At 39.5% G+C, this 25,596-nt stretch overlaps 1 protein-coding gene across 2 annotated transcripts in view; it reads right to left on the reverse strand.

The window, feature by feature from the left end:
* Window positions 1-939: 939 nt before the first annotated feature.
* LOC118821172 (diacylglycerol kinase theta) overlaps window positions 940-25,596 on the reverse strand; it is a 68,492-nt gene continuing 43,835 nt past the window's right edge. For both annotated transcript variants that reach the window (XM_036589646.1, XM_036589647.1), the window contains exons 6-23: window positions 25,352-25,508; window positions 24,634-24,708; window positions 23,095-23,195; window positions 22,418-22,632; window positions 18,145-18,235; window positions 15,661-15,715; window positions 14,271-14,332; window positions 13,987-14,137; window positions 12,265-12,303; window positions 11,120-11,235; window positions 9,421-9,572; window positions 9,080-9,228; window positions 8,743-8,921; window positions 8,525-8,625; window positions 8,152-8,298; window positions 7,022-7,133; window positions 6,484-6,636; window positions 940-5,636 (exon numbers count right to left, since the gene is read on the reverse strand). In XM_036589646.1, the coding sequence (XP_036445539.1) occupies window positions 5,535-5,636; window positions 6,484-6,636; window positions 7,022-7,133; window positions 8,152-8,298; window positions 8,525-8,625; window positions 8,743-8,921; window positions 9,080-9,228; window positions 9,421-9,572; window positions 11,120-11,235; window positions 12,265-12,303; window positions 13,987-14,137; window positions 14,271-14,332; window positions 15,661-15,715; window positions 18,145-18,235; window positions 22,418-22,632; window positions 23,095-23,195; window positions 24,634-24,708; window positions 25,352-25,508 (2,157 nt within the window). In that variant the 3' untranslated portion in view covers window positions 940-5,534. The remainder of the gene's footprint in view (window positions 5,637-6,483; window positions 6,637-7,021; window positions 7,134-8,151; window positions 8,299-8,524; window positions 8,626-8,742; window positions 8,922-9,079; window positions 9,229-9,420; window positions 9,573-11,119; window positions 11,236-12,264; window positions 12,304-13,986; window positions 14,138-14,270; window positions 14,333-15,660; window positions 15,716-18,144; window positions 18,236-22,417; window positions 22,633-23,094; window positions 23,196-24,633; window positions 24,709-25,351; window positions 25,509-25,596) is intronic.

A 25,596-nucleotide genomic window follows, 5' to 3' on the forward strand; every position in this document is an offset into this window, starting at 1 on the left:
AAAATATATAATCATGAGGATAATAATTTCACACCTACCAAATACAGACAAGCAGTGAAAGATGTGACAAGTTCCAAAACAAAACTGCACACGGTCCAGAGGCTTGGTCCTCCAGAGAAATTTCACTTTATTTCCTAGAGAAACAGTGATTTAAGAAGTTAAGCATTTTGGTTCGTTTTAGGCATAAAATACAGATAAACAAGGAATTGTTGTAGATCAGGGTTGCCAAAACCTGGTCCTGGACCACACCTGGTTCTAATGTTTAGATGCATCAACTGGTGTGGGCTGCAGCAAGGGTGCTGGATCTTTAAGTCCAGCACCGGGTACCCCAGCTGTAAAAGGATTCAGTTCATTGAGTTCAACAACTATGCCAATAGTCATGCCAAATACTGTCCTGCTTTCCAGGTATTTTTACTTATTTGTTTAAAAGAAGCTATTGCTTACCAAGGTCAAAAGGTCAGTGACAGACATCATTTGAGATCTCTCCTCTACAGATATTTTAAACTGAGGCCACTCTAGAAACTCTGCCCATAATTTGTGTTCTATCTGATAAAAGGTATATACTGTATATAAGGCATGAGGTGCTTGGACCCCTATGATTACCACGTGCAGTATAATCTGTAGACGGTTAGCTCTCAAAGTGGTTACAAATGTCCACAGAAATCAATGTGTTCTACATTAAAATTAAGTGGTACCTGATTGTCCTGGTTCTAAGCAATGATAATTTAAACATAGTCCTTTTGCACCCACCTTTATAAAGCTACTGGAGAAAAATATCATATGTGAATATGAAATCATTCGTTCTGCATCGACTCCATATTTTCTGAAATCAAAGAGCCTTAAGAGTTTGCGGCAGGGGCTTTACAGAGTCAGGAAAATATGAACAAAGAATATGAAACGTAAAATATGAGAGGAAAATAAACGACAAATCATTCGGCATCGTATCAAAAAGTCGAAATTTATATTTTCTTTCAGTAAGACATTCTTTTGTTATACATCTCATGTCAATAGCTATACATTTAGTTAATTAACATTCATTCAACACAGAATATTGTACAACACCACAGTCAGTGCAATATTCTTTGCAGTTAAAATTAAAAACCACTTTTCAAAAATATACATCTACTGTATAATATAGTTCTCGGAACATTAACCCTAGATTTTCAATCAGTAAAAAAGAAAAAAATCATAATAACCTTAAACCACATCAGATTAGAATCTAATGTAAGTACAGAATTGACCAAACAAAGTCACCTGGAGGCACAGAAGCTCTAAAAACCTAGAACAGCACAGGTTCTCCAACACTTCCAACATCCACTGAGGCAGCAGAACGGTTAGAACAGAGGGGATAAACACACGGTCGCTGAGAGAAGCAGCCCTTTTACGCTGATCTCAGTTCAGTTGTGCGGTTTCTTCTACAGTGGGGAAGGTTACTGCTCGAAACAGTCCTTCTTAAAGATGTGCTGCACGCAATTTTGAGCATTCATATAAATCTATCAATGTTTATATTATCTTTTCCACTGTGGAAAGCCTGTTTGCATATAACTCACACATTCCATGCAAAGTGTGGCTGTTTACAGAAGCACTGGCTTCAAACATAGACACTTTCCAGCTATAGACTTAATGGCATCTAGATTTTGATTAACTGATGTGGTTTGTCGGTGCAATATAGAGAAACAGACTTATCACAGAGGACGTCCTTCAGTCATCTCGGACAGTTTTTTACAGAAATATAAACATTTTAAATGCTCAAAATCTTCAGCGGTATATTATTCAGTCGTGTAAAAGGGCCACTTCTATCAGGACATGACACGTACAGTACACTGATACTGCGGAGGTTCTAGAAGCACTTGGATGAGGCACTATGAGGGGAATTCTATACAGAAATAGAATTTCATTTTAACTGAACTACACAGTATTGGTCTATCCCCACCCACAAATGCATGCCTTCGTAGCAACTGTTGCTAGGTTGGACAAGCTTTATAGAATTTTTGCAATTTTTTTTAGGTGTATTTTTGCCAAAGCTTTGCAAAGCTTATTCAATCTCACAACAGTAGCTACAAAAGAACTCATTTACTGAAGGCGCAGACAGGTTGATTAGAATTCTATTTCTGTGATTAATTATGGAGAATTAGAATTTTATTTCTATGTTTAACTTTGGAGAAATAGAACTCTTTTCTATGACAACATACGCAAAATTAGAATACTATATAAATAACTTTAGAGAACTAGAATTCTATTTCCATGATAACATGTACAAAATGAGAACTCTTTCTATGAATAACTTTAGAGAGTTCTATTTCCATGACAACATAAAATTGGAATTCTATTTCCATGATAACATACACAAAAGTAGAATTCTATTTAACAAACAACTTTGGAGAATTAGAATTTTTCCTTCTATGACAACACAAAATTAGAATTCTATTTCCGATATAACATCTACAAAATTAGAACTCTTTCTATAAATAACTTTGGAGAATTAGAATTCTATTTCTATGACAACACACAAAATTAGAATTCTATTTCTATGACAACACACAAAATTAGAATTCTATTTCCATCACAACACACAAAATTAGAATTCTATTTCCATGAATAACTTTGGAGAATTAGAAACTTTGGATAATTAGAATCTCTTTAATATGATCAACTATAACAGCATTAAAATTCATTTTTGGGTCCAATGATAAAAAAAAATAGGATTCTATTCTTGATGAATAAACAGAGAATTAGAATTCTACTCCTGTAATCACCTCTGGAGAAAAAGAACTCTACTTCTATGACTTCAAAGAATTAGAATTCTATTTCTATCATGGACTCCAAAGTATGAGAATTCTATTCAGTTAACGATGCAATTGTGATTCAAGTTAGCTATGCGTTCAATTCAATTTCTATTATTAATCTTAGAACAGCCCAACTAAGGCTAAAGAAGAGCACCACAGACCAGGACACGAGACAGTGCCCAGGCCGGTGCTGCTACGTGAGCTTTCATCTGACCACATTACAATGATTGTACGTCTTTGATAGGATTATTTTGGAATACTTCTGGATGGTGGCACCCGACCTTGCAGTGCATAAGGCTTCAACCTCTCGAAAAAAATCAAATCAGTCCTTTGGCATCCAGAATTTCGCTTATTTAAGGGAATACTTGAGCGTTTCTTGAAGCACCTGCCCCCTGACTTCTATTATAAGTGAGTTTTGATTCTACATATATTGTTTTTGTTCTGTGATAAACATGATACAGATGCTGGTTGAAAAACACTGGAGTATTCCATTTTTACATTTTGGGGGAAAGGGGCTGGGGAAGGAAGGTTGGTGTGTTAGCATTTTAGACACCAGGTGGGCCAGCCATCTCCTGAAAGCAAAAGATTCAAGAGTTCAGTAGAAAGTAGCAGAACCAGGAGTGAAGACCACAGAGGTAGATGAAAAGAAAGAATAGTTATGTGTTTGAGTTTGCAGCCTATTTGTTCTAAATTCAGCGTTGTCTGAGTACGATGGGCAAGCCGGCTAAGGATTTCGACACCTCTACTACAGTTTAACTGAATACTATAAATACATGTTCAGTCAGCCTCATAGAAATACACTCTGTTGGAACAGGACTGACCAGTCACTGTACATCAAATACATGTATACAGTACGACACAGTATATACTCATATATATTACTATATATTGAAGCATTGTGCTTGCACCTAGATATTTACTGTACAGCTTTACAATAGGACACGGTTACAACTCTGCAATCATTTGTCTAGTACACCATAATGAACAGTGTAAATTACTCCGGGACGAGAGTTCATCTACACACACTCACGTCACAATGCTAAAACGCTCATGCTTGTAACAGAACGGGAGTTCTGACCGGAAAGGCCGCAATTGATTGACATGACCACATGACTATGACCAACCAAAGGGAACGTGTCACTTAACACAACTGAGCACAAAAGCTCCATTTAGTAGTTGTTCTTGTTTACTGACCTCACACTAGCTCCCTCTACCTAATGGTATCCGTTGTAAGTCAAAGCACAAAACTTGCCTCAGACGACTTAAAACCGCCCCCCAAACTCAGCTGCTTTAGTCTTTGAAAAAGCAATTTCATCAGACTTCACCAAGATGCATTTCTTTATAGATACGGACATTCAGCTGACACTTCCCTCATCATCTATCTAGTAGGAGTGTAAGAAGCTCCGCTAAGTCCGACTGATGTTATTTTGCTTTGATTGACATTTTTATGCAGACTATAGGCACAGTGTGAGAATGTTTGTGCACGTACACTACCGTTTAAAAGTTTGGAATCACTTCCTCGCTGAAAAAAAATCTAAGTTCTCCCTGGTTCCTGGTGATCGCCCGTAACACAATGACAAATCTGAAATGATTTCATTTTTTCTTGGTGCTAGCAAAGTTCCTACTGTGAAATCGTGGTTCAGATTTTCTCAAAATTGCTCGCAGGAGCCCCCTTCTGGCTTGGACCTCTGGGCTTATGTCCATAAATCCCATGGGATGATCTAGGCCTGATGTCAGGGTACTCAACTTGTTTAATTGTTCAGTTATGGTCACGTGTGGGAAAACTTTTTTCAAAGCAGTGTTAAATTAATTTTTACCATCGCTGGGGGCTGCAGTAACTCTGTTAGAGTCACCAGGCCTACAACCTTAAAACCCCATAGAATAGTAGCATTGTAGTTGCATGTATCTGCAGCATATTATTAAAAAACATTGATTCCAAACTTTTGAAAAAGTGATTCCAAACTTCTGGACGGTAGTGCATAGTGAAAAAAAGCTACAAGTTCTTGCTACTGCATGTAAAATTCAGGTAAGACACCGGTTACACAGCAACAGTAACAATCGAAGAGTGAAAAAAGAAAGAAAAGTAGATGTAAACTCAATAGAAATCTCTGAAAAAAAGAGACTTCATTTGCTGACTGTAATTTTGCTTGGTGTAAGTGCTCAAGGAAAGCTTTTACTTGGTACAACCAACACAGTGTTTGTTGCAGTGGCAATTACGATTAATTACAATTACATGTAATGGCAATTACATTCAAAGCAGCACAAGAGAGCTAAACTTTTTTAAAGAGCTAAATTTACAGTCACTGAGTAACAACAGAAAAAGGAAAATGTGCTATAAGTGAAAGCTGTCTTTCGCGTTCCCTAACCACTCTGCTTTGCTCCTTCTAGTTTCTAAACATCTTTACTTCAAAGCAATGCCCTTCTAATTTACATCAAATGCTCAGCATCTTCATCTTGGGGCACAATCAAATAAATGACAAGACAAGGGTGCTTAAGTGAGCTTGATTTCCTTTGTATTGGAACCATACCTCCTAAACACTACACGCTCTGAGTTTATTTTCGTTTTGTTTTTTTTTTTTAATCTGAAATATTATTCCGTTTCTGCTGATGTCTCCTCTAATCCTCTGGACGCTGTGAGCGCTCGTTATGAATGTCTGGGCTGTATTACCCCACTGAGGCCATGCGCACAGCCTTGTTAACTCGGTGGCCCACATCATGGTGAGCTGGCAGCGCGTAAGTGTTTGAGTATCAGTTTGCTCCTTCCCCTGGCACTGGGCTCTCGGCTCTTCCCTCCCTCAGACTGCTAGACTGCTTCTTCGGCTTGACCTTGGACTTCTTTAGCATGCGCACCTACCAGAAGAGAGGAAAGAGCTGTAAAAATAATGACTTCAATATTTCACTAAACTACTGCAGAACATGTTGGGACACAAGTAGCTTTATTATGGCCACAACAAAGTGGAATATTTTGAATAAAAAAATAACAGGCAAGTTGTGTCATTTATCGTTCTCTACATCAACGATAAATGATATGCACCTACAGTACTTGGTAAACGTCAGATACCATCATTCTTTATTTAATAATGAATTTTATCTTCCAGGCAAAACAACCATTAAGTCATTCATTTGTATAAAGAAGGGGAAAGTCAAAAGAACACAAGTACAGCTGAGGTGACAGAGAGACAACTGAACTAACATCCTTGCAAGACCTCTTAGGCCACCAAAACGGTCATCATCAGATAAACAGTACTTAATGGCAAATCATATAAAAATGCTGCTTGTCTTCTCAAAACAATAGACTGACCACCCAGAGATCTCAACATCACTAAACAAACTTAGATTTACTTAAATTGTGATAAGCATAAAATGACTGTGCTCACAACCAACTTCTAAGACTGAACTTTTGAGGTGTGTAAAAATATCCCAGTGCAAATGCCCGAAATGAAAGCTCTAAAGAAGGTAAATGTTGGTCATTTTGACTGAAAATGAGTAAGTAACCTCTGTATAATTATTACTATATTATAGCCTCAATATAAAATATGTTCTTATTGGAAAGTTTGAATTGTAAACACTTTTTTAAAAAATATGGATAATCAAATTACAAAAATCGTTGATATTTAATTAGGTCATTGGAGATTTTGCAGGAATTTCAAGACTTTTATATAAACAGAAAGGTTGTGTTTGAGTTGTGTGGGTGTACCTTCGGTCCAGCGGCGGAGATGATAATCTGCCCAGGAGCTTGAATCCACGGCTCCCCGTCCACCTGCACCGGGATGGGCTTGGTTACTATGATGCGAATGTAGCTGCCTTGGGCGATTCGGATCCCTGAGCGCAGCCCGCTCTGGACCTGACCCTGAGAGACAGACAACAATTCAACCACCCCAGTTTTTCCTGATCCCTTTACTACAATATAAAAATAATGCTATAACGTATCTGATTCAGCTCAGCTCAGCTCATTTATGAAAAAAAAAAAATAATAGAACATCATACATCACACTTTCAAATGCTCTACAATGTTTATATGACGCATAGACAGCAAAATACTACAGAGGGCATAAGGGGCACAACAGATTCTACTGTTTTGTGGCATCATAACAGAAGAAACTGGCTTTTATACAGACAGGCTGTTGAATGCTGGTGGTGCTGTGGCAAGCAAATCAAGAAGAAATCGCAGAAGGTGCTACAGTTTGAATAACTGATTGAGCGAATAATAGTTCAGGAAAAGAGAGCAGACTCACCATGTGAACCACTCCGGTCACTCCTACTACCTCCAGCATGCCGTCGTCTATCCTAGGCTTTCCAAAGCGTGCATCACTATCCGAACCCCACAGATCAGCACCAGAGCCCCAGCTACATAAAACCACACACACAGCCGCAAACATGAGAGTATGAGTATGTGTGCATATCTTTCCCATCCAAAGTTATGTTTAATTTATATTTTTACATGATATTTATTCGTGATTGTTTTCCTCAGAGTAAATGCCGTTCTTTAAAAGAGGCCAATATTTAAAAGGACCTTTTCCAGTCTCTATTTATACTTGAATGAAACATGCTGTTTGTTACTGCAGCTTTAAGAATTATATGTAAATGGACTCTGCTCTGATTGGCTCCTCTGTATTGTACCTCATTCACCTTTTTTTACGATGACTGTATGGGCTGGGAGTGAACTATGAAAATTCCACAGAGCTCACAAACCACATTAAACTCTCTTATTTAAGAATTTAAAAATTTGTATTAAAACCATGTTCAAAAGCTTGGGAGCCCAAAACTTCTGATTAGAAGTGTATAATAAAATATGAACTTGCATATGTGCTACAACTGATTAAATGGCCCATAGAAAGTTATTTAAGTAAAAGAGTTTGATGTAGTATGTAAACACTGTTAAAGTTTCATAAATGAAAAGTACTGCACAAAAACAGCCTGTTTTGAATTCACTGTTTTTGTGATGTCATTAAAAATGAATGCATTTACATACTTCCCCCATTCAGCCGACAGCAATTTAGCTCCACCCATTCATGGTGAAGTTATAAGGAGTATTTCAGCCCAGAATGTGGGACAATACAGGACAGCCAATCAGAACAGAAGACTTTAACATATACCGGTCTTAAAGGCACAGTAACAACAGCAACAGCTTGACTCATTCTAAAGAGAGGTTGGATGGTTATTATTACGTTCAAAACTAATTATGACTGTTTTTGGTTCATAAAGCCACACAAGCGTTGACAAGCTGACCTCAGGAGAAAAATATAAAATGCAAAAAATGTAGGATATGGTGAATGCTTATATGGACAGAGTGTGATTGTGTGTAGGGTGTGAGATGCATTTATGTGTATGTATGTGCATATATTATGAATGCAGAATGTTTCACCTGGGGATGTTGAGGAAAATGAGTCCCTCTATACTGGGCAGCTCTATGTCCTGCTTGTCTACCTGCAGTCTTAGGTCTTTATGGAGATTTCTTGTGTGGCTCAGCTTCTGCAGGCCAACCTTCACGTACACGCCCTTGTTATGAAACCTGCAAAGTATAAATTAATTTAAAATAAACAGATGGATGCAACAGTGCAAATTAGAACAATGGTTGATAATTTTTAACCATGTCACATCAAGGGTTAACCAATGTGTTTATAACATATCGCAAGGTATATCTTAATCGCTATATTTAGCAATGTAACAGCAATATGGTGTTTTGTTCATATCGTGCAACCCAACTTCAGTATATAGCACTGTACTGAAGTACTGGCCTGCTGTTGAATTTGCCCGGCTCTTCTTCTCGAGCATGATGGAAGTCCAGGCTGAGTTCAGCGTCAATCCCCAGGCCAAAGTAGTTATTCATCTGGACTATCTACAACACAAACACAAGACAATCAGAAAGACAATCAGATAAATACACATTTTCAAAGGGATTTTGAATGGCTAGGTGTAGGTGGACTCACAAACACAAGCTGAAATTAAGTGGTACCTTAGGCGGTTCCAGGAAGCCGTTTTGCTTGCCATCTTCCGTCATCTCCTGAGCGTCAAATAGAATGGTCCAGCGGTCCATTTCAACTTCTTCTGCCTCGTCCACTGACACCAGGATGCTGTAATGATCCTCTCCACTGTAGCCTGCACCCCACCGCAAGACACGTGCTAGGTCATTACCTAAACACACACAAACATGAAGAGAGATATCTTGCATTACTAAAGTCTACAAGTGGACTGGGTAGATCATATATAGAACATAAAATGTTTTGTTTTTTTTTTTTTAAAAAGAGGACTCTATAAAAGTGGCTATTAGTGCAGGTATGGTCAGTGCTCACCTGTGCCCAAAGGGATGATGCCAATAGCTGGCTCAGGGCAGGACAGTTTGTGTCTGATGGATTCCAGCACTCCCAACACCCAGCCCACTGTCCCATCTCCCCCACACACCAGCATCCGAAAGTGGGGCACCTCCCGAAACGTGTGCAGCCTGCCATAAACACAACTTAATATTAGGAACCATTTCCAGGAATTGAGGTTCTGGAGCAAATTACAGATTTTAGAGCACAGATGTTATAGCAGAACATACATTTTGTTGGCACATTTGATGAGGTTATACACCTAAATCTTCCAACTGTGATTCGTTTTTCTAAAGAAGCTATGGGCAGACACATGATCTCACCCGGGTAGTGGCCCTCCACTGGTCAGCTCAAACACCTGATGGGGATTGAGAAGTTTCCGGAAGCCATAAAGGATCTCTCTGCCTTTCAGGCCTCCACTTTTAGGATTGACGAAGACCAGCAGGGGACAAGAACCTTTGGCCAGCTTGCTTTGCTGTGAAACAATGAAAAAGGAAAAGGAACAGCACAGATTATTTTACTATTTATCAAGAAAGAACTGTGTTGCAGTTTCCCAGCTGTCCACTAGAGTGCGCTGGTGTCTAGCATTTAGATACTGCGGTGCATTACTGTTCAGCAGGGCAGCACTGATAATAATTACACATGCAATATGTCACAGTTAATGGACTAATTACAAACAAAAGACATTAAGGGCTGCGCAATACGTTGTTTGATAATCTGTATAGTGATATTCACTTTTGCAATATTACCAGTGCAGAATGCTGCAATATGCAAATCAGCCTTTTAACCAATCACAATTTTTGTACTACAAGCATTTGATCCATTTACAGTTCCAGATGAGTATTTCTGTGAGTAACTTCAATTCGGCCCATCTTCTATAATGCCTTTTACAGTGCTGGATGCAAAAAAATTACACATACACACTTCCATTCAAAGAATAACAGTTTAGAAGTATGGAATCAATGTTTTCAGTAATATAACACTAAATTGTTTGCAGTTAGAGAATAATGAACAGAGCCATATGTGATTCTAAAGGTGCAATTAAGTAGATAATCACATTATAATATTTGCCATTTATAGCAATTTGTTCCAAAAGTACTAGCACTGCCCAAATCTCCTAAAAATACATTTTGATGTCTAGTTTAATGTTTAGTTTAATTAAATCCACACTATTAAATTCACATGTTATTAAGTATAAAAATGTAAAACATTATTAAAATGACAAGCATCAAATTTTCTACTGTAGAATAAAAAACTTGACAGCATTGACAGAATTCCACTTTGCAGTCAATGAACACACATTTAGCTGCTTCTTTTTCTGCTGTCTGATTGTAATGTCTTTGATCAAAGCTTAAAGGACTAGTGGGTGTTTGTTAGCATTAAGAAATAAGGCAATCCCAGAAGTTCCCCATTAGCTTACATGTGTGGCCAAAACACTTGAACTCAATAATAATAATTAGGAGGTGTGTCCCTATCACGCTTCTCTATCTGGCAGTCTGAAGAACAAGCCTGGGTTTGGTGAATGCCAGGAGAACATAACCTGTCTGATTGCATTGTGCCAACTGTAAAGTTTGGTGGAGGAGGGATAATGCAATGGGGTTTTTTCTCAGGGGTTTCCCTAGGCCCCTTAGTTCCAGTGAAGGGAAATCTTAATGCTGTTTGGGGAACAACCTTTTCTGTTCCAGCATGAATGTGCCCTGTGCACAATGCAAGGTCCATAAAGTCAGGCCCTCACAGAGCCCTGACCTCAACCCCATCCAACACCTTTAGGGTGAACTAGAACGGAGATTATGAGCCAGACCCTCTTGTCCAGAATCAGTGTCTGACCTCACAAATGCTCTTCTGGATGAATGGACAAAAATTCCCACAGACACTCTCCAAAATCTTGTAGAAAGCTTCCCAGAAGAGTGGAAGCTGTTATAGCTGCAAAGGGGGACCAACTCCATATATGTATACATACACATATATGGACTGATTGACTAACTGACTGATTGTGAGTAAGTGACTAAGTGAAATGCTTACCATGATTTCTGGGATGACGAGAGAGGTGAGCTGTTTGCCGTTAACGTTTGTGTCCTTGGCCAGCATGTAGATCCGCTCTGCTTCAGAGAAACAGCTGATCTGTAGGGCCACCGCACCTGCACCAGCACAAACATCACACACACCCGGTCACACCTGCACACAACTCAGCATTACTGCCTTGAACATTTAATCTTGATGATGAGACAGGATGCAGGGTTATCTGAGGTTAGGAGAGTCTGAGCCTTTTGGATTCATCGGATAATTTGAAGGCGAGGTAGACACTCAGGCCATCTTAGCCAATGAATCTTGAGGCCAAAATGAAGAATTGTTGGTCAGAATTATACAAACATGTTCATGTATACATTGTATTTGTCGTCATTATGCCCATATTAGGATCTCTGGGTCTAAGCTGTTTTTCTCTATGGGGAAATGAATTAAATTCTGTGATGACTAGCATTTGATTAATCTGCACCACTTCTAGTTCCACACACACAATACCCTGCCAGGAAGCGCAACAAAATTCAGCAACGGTACTCTGGGACAGTTCAGATGATAGTGGAAATGAGCGAGTTGTAACCATGCAATGTTTTTTTGCGAAAAACAGCATTAATGGCCGAATTTGAGATGTCATGTCCAGGGGAACCAGGCAATACTGACCCCTGATTTCAGGCTGTTTGAGCTGCTCCACTCAGAAACCTGAGGAAATGCTATAAAATTGTTGGAAATCCAATGTTGAGGCAGCAGAGGCGATAAGGGGCAACTGCCAGCTCTTCCTCGTGGCAGCGAGTGTGTTTGTAACAAGGCACTCATTTATAGATCAATGTGTGTAGGACAGGCTTCAACCATGGCACAGTCTACACATGCACACACAGCGATCTGTTTATCCTGATACACACACCACTAGTGACAATCAGTAGCATTGAATAGAGTCTTATAGAACTAAAAGTCTGGATTGGAACAGTGACTGCCTTCTAAAACAATGCTACTGAACAGAGGAAGCCCTGTCTGTTTGTGTGTCTCTCTCTCTCTCTCTCTCTCTCTCTCACACACACACACAGCATATTATTCTCTCTCCTTCTATCCCCAGAGCCCAGGTGTAGGCCAACGGTTGCCATGGAATGTTGCTACGGCAATGGGTTTCTCACCTTGTCCGGCATACACGTGAGTGATGGTGACCAAGTGACCTGTAGAGAGAAAGACAGAGAGAGAGAGAGACAGAGATAACAACATCTATAACAGCAGGGTTAAGGCCAGCATTAGTACTGTTCTAATGCAGTTTCCTAGGATGATTAATCAAATGAAGACTGCCTGAGACATACAAATCCAAACAACTTGTACAGCAGACAGGCCAAAACACACAAAAACACATGCACTGAGACAAAGATACAGAGGAGGGGAGGATATGAAAGAGTATCTGTGTGATAACGATTATGTAACTAATAATTTCATTTTATTTTTAGAGCTGTCAAATGAGTAAAATAATCATGATTAATCAGATCATGTTGCATAGTTAATCTTGATTAATCACATTTGTCTTATTTGCTCAAATTTAACCCTAAAGAAAGATTTATCTTCTATTTATAAAGCACAAAATAACAAAATAAGCTTCATCAAGAGTATTTATTCCTTTCGGTAATTCAATAACATTATTTTTCAGGCATTTGGAAGACTTCGAGAGGGGCCGCATCGTAGGGCTTCGGGAAGCGGAATGCTCTTATCAACATATAGCGCGCCACACCGGTCGTATGGATATTACCATAGCAGCTGTTGGCAGCAGTGGATAGAGGAAGGCATGCACCAGTGACATGAAGGACCACGAACCACGAAGAGGGACAACCGACGGATTGTCTGACATGCGCGGAGTGACCCAACAGCCACGACTGCGGACATTCAGCGAGCAGTGATGCCCTCCATGAGTCATCCTGTTAATGTCAGCGCCATTGGCAGACGGCTGCACGACGCAGGACTACATGCACGCAGACCGTTACGACGACTGCCCTTAACACCACGTCAACGTCGCCAAAGACTGCAATGGTGTCACGCCAGACTCAGAATGGCAGCGGGTCATCTTCGGTGATGAGTTCCGCTTTTGTCTTGGTGGAGACGACCAATGAATCCGTGTGTGGAGGCACCGTGGTCAGCGCCAAGATGAACGGTTTGTGGTCACGCATCACACGTCCAGAAGGCCTGGTGTCATGGTGTGGGGTTCAATTTTGTACGATGCCAGATCACCTTTGGTCTTCATTACAGGCATTTTGACAGCCCAATGTTACATTAATGCAACCAGTGGCCCTACCTTTTCGGAACGCACACTCTGGTGCGCTATTCCAACAGGACAGCGCTCGTTCACATACTGCCGCCGTCTCAAGAGCTTGCCTTGAAGACACATACTACACCATGGCCAACCGCATTGCCAGACCTATCCCAGACTGAGAATGTGTCGGATGCTATTGGACGCGCTTTCAACACCCTTACTGCAAAATCTGAAGGAACTGTGTGAGATTATTCAAGCTGCATGGAATGTATTATCGCAGGACACTATTGGGAATCTCTATGCCGAGATGTTTGTCATGTTGCGTTAGCAAACACGGTGGCCTGGCGCCGTACTGAGAGACACTACTTTTGTATGTGTAGCTCAATAAATATTGCCCATATCAGTCTAAATTTGCATTCATTTACTGTGCCTGGTAATGTTCATCTTTCTTCTGAATAGCTTTGCAATCCAACACTTCCTTCTGGATGCAACAATTTCTTTGACAATGAGTGTGTGTGTGTGTGTGTGTGTGTGTGTATGACCCCACGTTCTCACAAAAAATGTACATGTATGTGCACATTTTTGTGTGTGCTACAGCTAAAGAGAAACTAACTCTTAATAGCCAGGTGTTGCTGAAGCAACTGTGTATACTCCTCTGTGCTGAGCTGCAGTGGAAAGCCTCCCAGCAGCAGGTCAACCTGCACAACCCGATTCCTGCTCTCCACAACGTAGAACCGGGTCTGGTTCATCTGCCGCAGAGAAACCTGAAACACACATAGTAAACAAGGAACTGAGAGAGAGCAGTTTAAAAAAAAAACAGACTGTTTTTCAACTGCTTGTGCACCACGCATTACTGCTGTGCTTCTCCTAGGCTCACTATGAATCTGCTTCACATACCTTCCTGATCTCTCTCAGCTTCTCCAGAAGGAGCTCCTGACCAGTCAGAACCTGCCGCTGCACTGCAGGAGCATCAAAACCACCACACACAGTTTAGTCGTGCATTAGTCTGCATAATCCATAATGTCCTATAATCAGTTCTAAAAAGTACATTTACTGGCCACCTTAGACACACTTACCTTGTTGGATTTATATGGTATAGCTTATCATTTTTATGGGCGAATTTAAGTTATCACTGGTTAGTTTCTGACCACAGGACAACTGTTGGCAGGATATATTTGATAGGCAAACTGCTTTAGCCTGAGGGCTAAGTAGGGCTGAGAATTGAGCTTTTCAGTCTAAAGGCCTATTTATTCCAAGTACGATTTTTAGGGAATTTTAACTTAGTGGGACCTTCACACAAAGTCAAGAGTTTTTTTTCATCTAAACACTCTGAAAATGTGAGAAGAAGATGGAAGAGGAAGACTAAATGGATTCCTTGAACTGCAGCAATGACAAATTCATCATTTTTCTTTTAAACACTGTAACTAAACAATGCACACGCTGGACTTACCCTTTTCTACAGAAAAGGCAACAACATGGGGAGTTCCACCAGCTCATACAAGAGCTGAAGCTGAATAACAAGCGATTTCAATGGTATCTACTACTTATGACTGTTTCCCAAAATCATAACTCAGCTGGACTACAGCAGTTTGAACCACATTAGCTGGAACCACCTTAGTTTGAGCTACAGTGGTTTGACCTGTGTCATTAATGAAGTTTGCAGCGATTAAAATGTCAAAATAAGTAGTCTACCTTGAGCAGATAAAGTGGAACTTATGCAAAAATAAAGCTATAATAAAACCCATAAAAAGTAATATTACCTAAAACTATAATGCCAGTGTAGACCACAGCGTTGAGCTTGACTTACATCAATTTTGCTTTTAGCATAATAACTTAAAATACACATATTTTGCAAAAATGCGCTACATTCTAATAATATTGCTTACAATTTCTATAAATGTTGCTTCCATTGTATTAATTAACAACATTCAACATACACATGCCTGCGACTTTCATATGGTCACTTAATGTGTTAACCCAATATGTTGTGTTAACGATGTGGAAAACGGGTGATGCCTGGTTCAAATCCAACCAACAACATTATTTCAGCCAAACTAGGTACTGAATGGACACTGTAAAGACTGGGTTTCCTTGAGGAGAGGATTGGAAATGGATCAAAGTCACTACTTACTGCATTTATGTTGTTTGTATTCATTCTAATACTCATTTTTTCAGCAAATAAATGTTTACTTCTAATCTCATTTTAAGACTTTTGCCTAGAACTGTGCATAATAACTTACAATATGGAATGGTTAGCACTTTCTTTAGGAAGTAAATGTTATCTTACCTTGTTTGCTGCTCATGAAAACCTCTACAAGATTGAAATCTGCTGGGTTTTCATCCTAAAGACATAAAAACACACATACAGAAAGTTTTAGATGAACACTACTCCAGTCGCAGTAATGCCAACCTGGGCATGGTCAGAACGGAGAACATTTCAGCTCATTTGTATTAAAACAGTTGTGATGGTCATATACAGGTCATTACATGCACCTGAATGTGAGACACTTTACTTACTTTAGTATCTAAGGGTTACTGTAGTTATTACATCGAATTACCGAACATAAAGAGTAATAATACGTTAACTAGATGTTTAGATGCATAAATATTGACTATATGTAGAGATACATTCAACCCTGTTCAGGACAGACTGCTAAGCTAATGAAGCCACCACAAAGAATGATGTCTACTGAAGGTAGGCTGGGGGGTATAGCTTTAGTGTATGCATATTTTAGTGGGAGAAAATTGGTTTATTAATTTTATATAGGCAGAGTTTCCTCCTCTTCCTCTTCAGGCACTGTTAACTGCCACTGCATTACATGGGCATTACTTGCATTTCAATGCATTAATGTATACTTATGCAAAACATCCAGCCAAGGCCTGATCTGTACACGCCATGCATGAAAGAGATCAGTGAAGACTGGTTTCATAACAGCACATTACTGGGAGTTATTTTCATATGTATCACTCTAATTGTCATAAATGTAAATTTAACAAGATAATTTCATTCCCAATGTTTGTAAACAAGCACAAACTTCAATTCCAAAAAATAGAGAAAACAGAAAAATCCAAAAAACTGATTTTTTTACTGTATTTAAATGAAAACAGTACAAAGACAAGCTATTTAACGGTTTACTTTAATACTTTTGCATATTCTGAAACTGATGCCTCCAAAAAAGTTGGGACAGGGATGATTTTCAGACTATGAATGGAGCTGGGACAACATTTATCTTTATTGTGTTAAATTACATCATAATGGGTCACAATATCCTTTTCTGAGTATATCATGGATATCGCCAGTACTTCACTAAATCACTTCCCAACTGCATGTTTGATTAAAAAGAAAGCACAATTAGTCACATTTAATTGGATTTAGTGCAGTTTAGTATGCAAAATGTTGAATGCAAGTAATTGGATTCACAGTATTTTTAAAATGTCTGTTCTAACTTATCAGATGTCAGAAAAATTTATATTGTGACATATTGTTTATCGTAAAAAACCTCTAAGTATCATGATATTGCATTTTACATATCTCCCACTTCTAACTACGAGTGTTCAATAAACATCTTAAACAGGTGATGCAAACATGCTTGGTCATAAAAAAAGCATCCAGAAAAGGCTTAGTCCTTCACAAGTATGGGTCAAGGCTCGCCACTTTGTCAAAAACATTTCAGCAAAAAAATCCAGCAGTTTAAGAATAAGAATAATAAGAATTTGAAGGGTTTTAGGTATTTCACCCTCTGCACTGCACCTCTGTGCCGAAAACCACAACTGAATGCCCGTGACCTTCAATCCCCCTGACGGCAACCCCCCCCGAATCACCATATGGGCCTGGGAATATCATTGTTAATAAACACTATTCGATGCTGCATGCACAAAAGTAGTTTTGCACAGAAGTCACGTCAACAAGGTCTAGAAAGCCTGCACGTTTCTGAACTTTTGACCAAAGAAAAGGAACATTCTTTTTTCTTTATCAGCTTTACCAGCGTAAAGCTTGAAAGTCAGGGTCTGTCACAGTATGGGGGTGTATTAACAACCTTTGGTGGGGAGAACTTGTACATCTGTGAAGGAGTGGTGAATTATAAGATGCAAAATATGACAATGAAGGCCCTGTACGGTCTTGTCTTCAGTCCCAAGACAATTATTAAGTGATGGTAAAGGAAAAGGTGATGTAACACAGTAGTAAACATGCTCCTGTCCCAGCTTTGTGTTGCAGGTACCAAATTTGGAATGAGTGTATATTTACAGGGAAAACAATAAAGTTCCTAAGGGAAAACATCGGATAGATTTTGGACTTTTTCAATTCAATACAGGTCAAAACACAATTTACTTTCTGATTTTATTAGCATTTCACTTAGCGCCCCAACTTATTTAGAAATCATGTTTGTACTGTGAGCAAAATGATTTTTGTTTTGCAAAAATAAATTATTTAAGAAGGAACAGTAGGAATCATTAAATAATCTGTAAATACAAGTTAATAAAACAACAAAAGGGTATAATGGGCTGACATCTAATTAGCTAATTTTTATGCAGTTATTGCCTTTACTATACACTGACTGTTATGTTTACAGGCGCTTTACAATTGAACTTTTTGTGATACATGCAGTTATGCAAGTGTAGAAGTAACAATTCCAATAAGTCATCACATAATTTATCATCATAACAATTACATATTGCCCATCCTTACTATGAGGTTCACTTACAGGGCATCCCTAATATTTGGTTTCTCTGTATGGAGTAGTGCTGTGTATTGTGTGTATACTGGATTTACCTCTTTCCCAAGCTGTGTAAGCACTTCCTTAATGACAGAGTCCACAGTGCTGCTCTTCCCAACAGTGATGGATATGTAGGCAACACCAAGCCTGTTAATATACATCCAAACAAACACACAGATACACAGACATATTTCCATCACATCTTCATGCAAAATCATCACAACATAAAAATCTTGAGTGGCTCTAATGAAGCACTACACTGACCGACCACTTCTTTAAGTACACCTCCTTGTTTCTACACTCTTTGTCCATTTTATCAGCTCCACTTACTACATAGATGCACTTTGTAGTTGTACAATTACAGACTGTAGTCCATCTGTTTCTCTGCATACTTTATTAGCCCCCTTTTACCCTAATCTTCAGTGGTCAGGACCCCCACAGGACCACCAAAAAGCAGGTACTATTTGGGTGGTGGATCATTTTCAGCACTGCAGTAACACTGCACACTGGTGGTGTGCTAGCGTGTCTTGTGCTGGTACGAGTGGATCAAACACAGCAGTGCTGTTGGAGTTTTTTAACATTGTGTCCACTCACTGTCCACTCTATTAGACCCTCCTACCTTGGTCATGATGAAGTGGCAGCATTGCTTGGCATTGGACTTGGAATAAAGTGTTTTTATTTGAATGACCCTGTACCTTATGTTTAGCTAAATTACAATCGCTTAAAAAAAAAAAAAAAAAAAACTTTTTTGACAAGGAATGTTCAAACTTTACTTTGACCCTTGGGTGTAACGACTGTAGAACTAGACCTCTATCTAGCAGCATAGTACTAAACAAATACTGTGCAGTCTTCTCCCAATTAAATAACTTCTAGGATCATAAACTCCACTTTAAAATACAGTAAAAGTTCAGTTGTGCAGGCCTGCAGGTAATGTGTGCTGAGTTGTCAGACTAATACGAATAGCTGCTATAAAGGCCCTGCTCTACTTTTCTGCTTTATAGGGGCGTTATGTAACAGCATTACTGGTTGACTGTGTCATTAACGGATGGCTGGTGTAAGCCTGACTTCATCACTCTTTCTGTATTTAGCTGTAATGGAGCAGGAGATATACATCACTTCTTGCATAAGCACCCTTTTATGACACTCTGTGGAACACGGCACACTTTACACTCAAGGAGAAAAAAAGGAAAGAAAGTGTTGGTGTACTGACGTCATTGCTTCCAACTTCACGTAAATGAAAGCTTGAGCTGGTGGAAATGCGGAAAGCGAGTGATGCTCTTTTTCCCATCAAATATAAATGGGTCGCAGGCAGAGCTCAGAGGCAATGGGCTCCCCCTGTAATATGTAATCCATCAGCCATCATCTTGCACATTAAGAGACAACAAAAGGCTCCCGCACTCCACTACACCCAATCACATCGTAGCTACCTCGTCTGTCGCTGGTGTGTGTCCTTACGTTGCCATGGCAACAACATTCACAACAGCATCACGCTATCGAAAGGGCTAAAAGGGTGCTTGATGCGATTTGTAAACACTCTTCTATAGTGAGGCACATGATATAAACTGTTGTCTTAGCACTGTTTGGAAATGTGGTTAGTTTGGTACAGCAGGAATATAAAGTGCCCTATTAAAGCGATCAGGACTTCAACTTTAAGAGGATGCTCTTTTCTTCCCCGGGATTAAGGCACTCTCTCCGCTGTGTCTGCTCTAGCTCTACCTTTTCTATGTCCCAGAAAATATAATGTCATTTTTTTATTTATGTGTGTAAACTTAAGTGCTATAATATACACTCAACAAAGTTTCAATCCATCCACCCATCCATCCATCCATCCATCATCTAAACCGCTTATCCTTCTGGGTCGCGGTGGGGTGCTGGAGCCTATCCCAGCTGTCATTGGGCGGAAGGCAGGATACACCCTGGACAGGTTGCCAGTCCATCGCAGGGCAGACAGACAGTCATACACATTCACACACTCACACCTAGGGGCAATTTAGCACGTCCAATTGGCCTGACTGCATGTTTTGGACTGCGGGAGGAAACCCACACAGACACGGGGAGAACATGCAAACTCCACACAGAAATGACCCTGGTCATCAACAAAGTTTCCCTAAAAAAAAAATAATAATCACTGCTAAATCCACTGATCTGACCCATCTGAGAATGTTGAGGGTGTGGCCTAATATTCTAATAAACACACTTGATTGACATCCTGCTGCTCACTCATTTTCAATGCTTTTGACTTTATCAGTTCTGCCGTCCTCTAGCCCTTCAACCTGGTCCTTACGCATAATCTTAGAATGTAATACTTCTAGCAGTAAAAAAAAAATATTAAAAAGACATTTTCAGGCATTTAGGGCCAGATTTACTACAAGAGGCACTAATTACTGACAGTCTACCAAGACTGTGCTGGAGGGGGTGGCTAATTTAGCAGCTTGTGTGCTAAGAACGTCTATGCGTATCAAACTTCGTAAATAACTTGAGCAGCACAGCATAACCACAGCTGTGTCCAAAACAATGTATTATAGTACTATGCACACTATACAAATAAGTGCTCTTCTAATGGTGGTGCACTGTTTTTGACATACTATTTAGTATAGTATTACGCAGTTTTGGATGCAGCCCATGTGTTTGACGTATGTGCCTTCTGAAGCCCATTTCTGCCAGGTAGGAGAAAAAGGCTGCATCCCAAACCCCACATTACAGCCCTTATTAGTGTGTAAAAACAGTGCACCATCACTAGAAGTGCATTTATGTAAAGTATGGAAGTGTTTGGTTTGGGACACAGCCAAAACTGTAACTCATTATGTTTAAATAATCACTTATTTTTTGATATTTCGATTGAGTAGATCAAAATAATAATTAATGACTAAAGAAAGTTATTATTCATTGAGGGCGTACATGATTATCTCATGCATTTGATTCACTAATATCAGATCCCTTTTTCCTTTCTATTCCCTAACTACTATTAGTGATATAGAACTAACCTCACTTGACTAATCTGGAGGCGCCCAAGGTCTGGGATGTAAAATACTTCTTTATACAACTGACTCAAATGAGAATCCATTAGTTTATGGTAGAATTACTCTATTCTGATCAGCATTAGCTAAGCTGTCTGCTTTTATGGCTTGAGGATAATCCTACAAGCAGGGACTAAATGCTCCCTTTGTAACTAGTCCCTACACAGGGAGTTGATAAAAATAAATGTAACTCACATGCCTCCTGATTAAAACCAGAAGATAAACTCCAGAAAGGCAAAGTGTGGTCATGTTGTCTTAACAAGACATTTAAGTTTACAAAAATGTTTTACAAAGTCAATGTGTATTTCAAGCAGACGGTATGATTTTCATTGTCCTGCTTTACTTTTATTTTCCTGATTTTACACGCTTGGGGAACGGCTCTTTGGCAGCTTTCTGTTTTTCTATTCAGTTCTGTTATTTTGGATTAGACTTTGAAATCTCGTTAATCACAAGTTCTCTACATCTAATACTAAAATACTTCATATATTTTGCTTTGCATATTTACAATAAAATGTGAATTGTGTTTTTTGTTTATGTACTGCACTCATTTGCAAAAGTCTGAACACATCCAGTCAAATGACAAGGTTTGTTGATTTTCTAAATGAAAATACCTCTACAGGTAACAAACAGGTCCACAATTTCTGTTTATTTGCTGATTTTATATTGGAAAAAATCTAGCATAAAATATAAAAGGTGCCATAACTTTCACACAAATCACATTCAATGTCATTTTTTTTCCAATATATTAAATTCAGCCAATAAACAGTAACTGTGCATTAAAATGAGAAGAAATGTGTTCTCTGTAGAATGTGTTAATTTATTTTCAACAAAAACATCAACAAAACATTATTTGTCCAGGGGTGCACAACTTTTTGAACACAACTCTTGTTTTTTTTATATATGGGGCAGCACGGTGGCGCAGTGGGTAGCGTTGCTGCCTCACAGCGAGAATGGCCTGGGTTCGATTCCCAGCTGGGCAACTAGGGTCATTTCTGTGTAGAGTTTGCATGTTCTCCCCGTGTCTGCGTGGGTTTCCTCCAGGTACTCTGGTTTCCTCCCACAGTCCAAAAACATGCAGTTAAGCTAATTGGACATGCTAAATTGCCCCTAGATGTGTGTGAATGTGTATGTCTGTCTGCGATGGACTGGCGACCTGTCCAGGGTGTATCCTGCCTTCCGCCCAATGACAGCTGGGATAGGCACCAGCACCCCACCGCGACCCAGAAGGATAAGCGGTTTAGATGATGTATGTATGTATGTATGTATATATATTAATATATAAACGGATAAACAAATGTCTAGGAAAACTCACTTGAGCCAGCCAGCGTAGATCTTCAGCAGCTCCACCTCTCGGGGTTTGGCTCGGAGAAGCCACGCCTCCGGCTGACTGTCCTTAAACACCGCCTTGTTGTCAGGTGTGCCGTTCCGGTTGATGATGTCATCGGTGAGCAGGCCCTGCTGGGCGTGAATCTGGAGCTCGTAGTCCTGCGGCTCGTCTGGGATGTAAAACGCCCTTAGTGCTGCCTCCTATCCAGACAGGAAGCACAACAAAGACTGAATGAATGAAACCAAACTGGAAATGGCCAGAAGATAATAGGCGTCTAACTTGTCGGAATGTAACCCACTACCTGATCTGTCTTTATAACTACTGTACTACCAATTTAGTAGCACTCTGCATTAGTGGTGGATGATATGAACTCATTTTATTTAAATTAATAATAACAATAACAATGTGATATCACGATATACCAACAATCAATTCTTTAATGAACTGAAACTGTAAATATGTCTTAGTATACCTCCCACTCCTACTCTATATTAAATATACTTTTGTACAGTCACAAAACATATTTGTCTCTGCCTTACCAGTTCTGGCTCTTTTAATTCTGTAGCCTAACAGATCATTTACAGGAATACAGAATAAAATTCTGTAATTCTACACTTTAAAACCCGTCTGGGAAGGAAAACAAAAACAAAAAAGGCTCTCACCACCACTTCCTCGTTCTTGGTGATTCTAGGAATGGAGACCAACCGGAATTGGTTACGCTTCACGGCATCATCCCCATCAAACACTTTGAGAGTCTGCTTCCCTGCAAAAGGAAGGCCGTTTTTAGTGTTTTCTGTACCACAGTGTACTCCGTTTAATCTTTTCAGCTAAAACAGGACTTTTAGGGTAAAGCAAGTGTCTGTCTGACTAAACAGATATGCCTTTTTTATTAATGGCTCATTCCACACCAGCAGTGCTAGATGAACGCCTTACAGTAATGCGCAGAAGTCAGAGACCACCCTTTGTTTAATTTCCAGTCAAAACAGTCATTAAGAACAAGTCATTCAGGTTTCATACAGAAGAACTAAATACAACGATTTTTTCAGTACTATGTGCGTCTCCTCTTCGTCTTTATTACAGCTTCAATTCTTTTTAGAAGACTTGCTCTTAGTTTTCAAAGAAATCTGCAGGGATATGTTTCCACACCTCCGAAGTTCAGTCTTAGACGTTAGTTGCGTTTTCTGCTCGTCACGATCCAAATAATCTCATTCACAATCAGGGATGTTGACGTCTGGACTCTGGGGCTGCCAGTGCATTGTTCTAAGAACACCAGCAACTTCTTTGTTTGATTTGCAATTTTTTTCTCTGTTTTGTCAACTTCCTTTTCTCAGTAATGGCCAGTAATGGACAAGAAACACCTGTGGATTTATGCAGTTCTGAAGACAGAGTGGATTTTGATTGTCTATCAGGTCATGCACAGTTATTCAGAGTCTTCTGTATATAGTTTAATAATTAACTCTAGTTTTGGAAACTCTTGCTTTTCCCCACTCATTTTCCCTTTGACTTTCACCTTCCTCACTTAAGTAGATTATCTTATATCTAATCTTCTCAGAAATACCTCTTAAAAAATTACAAATGTAAATGATTATCTTCTAAACTGAGTCACAACCAGTGTACACTGGGTGCCCAATCACCCTGATGTGTAGGTGATGTCTATGGTGGGAATTCAGTATAAGGAAATATTAAACCTAAGCTAAGACGAATGTTAGGCTCCTAAGAGGCACAACCGTCTAGGCAATGGCCCTATTGCTGGGAGATCGTGAGATAGATCCCTGATGTCAGAGCCATCCATGGCTCGAAATACAAGACAGTTTGACTGGCTATGCACTCTCTTGAGGCTTGCTCCCTCCCCCACCAGTCAGATGCAAAGTTAATCAACGTGGCCATCTGTTAGGTGAAGTAACAGATCTGGGGACTTAGTGTTCTCCTCCAAGTATGTTGATCTGAAAGGTAATGCTTTAACAGCAGTTTGAAAAGATGGTGACGGTGCTTCCTGTGTCTCTGAGAAAACTAGTCTTCACCCTCCCAGTTTGGTGGCACTGTGTGATAGGGTGAGAACTAGCTAGTGGGTGGAACTGTCAGTGACAAAATTGGTGAGAAAAATGGGTAAAAATCCCACCAACAAAAAACAAACAAACAAACAAACAAACAAACAAAAGTGTAATGTAACTTAATAAAGCATATCTCAGATGCATCCTTACCAGTATCTGATGAACCTGAGGACTGATTCTCCTTTGATGCTACTGGGCTCTGGACATCGACATCATCCAGATTATCTGCAGAGATTAAAATACAGAAGTTGTACAGTTATGTAGAAGTATAGTTACGATATGCCAATAAGGCAAATCACAATGCTGTGCTGTGTAGATCTTAACTAATCTTAAGTTGATCAAAATACGATGAGCCTATTTTTAGACATCACACAATACTGATTTCTCAATGCATCTTTTAAAATACTGCAAATCATAGTGCAAAATTTAGTAATATAATCATAATATCAGTATGGTGATCATATTGCGCAAGCCTACACCAAGTGAAGCTCAAAAAAATAGCACAACCAAGTGAACTGCGGGAAGTGTCTGCAGTCAGAAAAAGCAACCGTAATCTAAAATCTTCAGGCAACTTATCACTTTTGCCATCTCTACACCATAGCTGATGTTTATTAGTCATTCAAGAGAGACAGAGGGCTTGGAGTAAAACTGACAAGTTTTTGCCAAAAATACTATTGTAGTTATATTCAATACAGTGATAATACTATTTTTGGCCAAACTTTTCCCTCAAAGTACCGTATGGCCTTGTGTGACCTTCTGTTAGTGGTGCTCACAGAGCCTGAAGACTCATGAATCAAAAGCTTATTCACACTCTGGGCTTTAATCTGTACAGCTCTGTAGATCAATGGTGTCTCGGCGGGCGGATTACCCAGCTCGCACTGCTGCGACGTCTCGGAGATGCGGTAGCAGTGCATCTTGCTGAAGTTGCGGGAGCAGACACGCACACAGCTAGGGTGGAGGATCATGCTGCGCAGGCGTCCCAGACTGCACTCTGGAGAAATGATTATGTAACAGGACGCGTGCGCCTGCAAGCATACAAACAGATAGCAAGAGTGAAAGATCACTGAAATTACATACTTTAATGGACAGCTTCTTCTGAAACCAGCATGTTAG

Source organism: Colossoma macropomum, unplaced genomic scaffold (genome assembly GCF_904425465.1).
Source record: "Colossoma macropomum unplaced genomic scaffold, Colossoma_macropomum, whole genome shotgun sequence".
NCBI classification, from domain to species: Eukaryota; Metazoa; Chordata; class Actinopteri; order Characiformes; family Serrasalmidae; genus Colossoma; species Colossoma macropomum.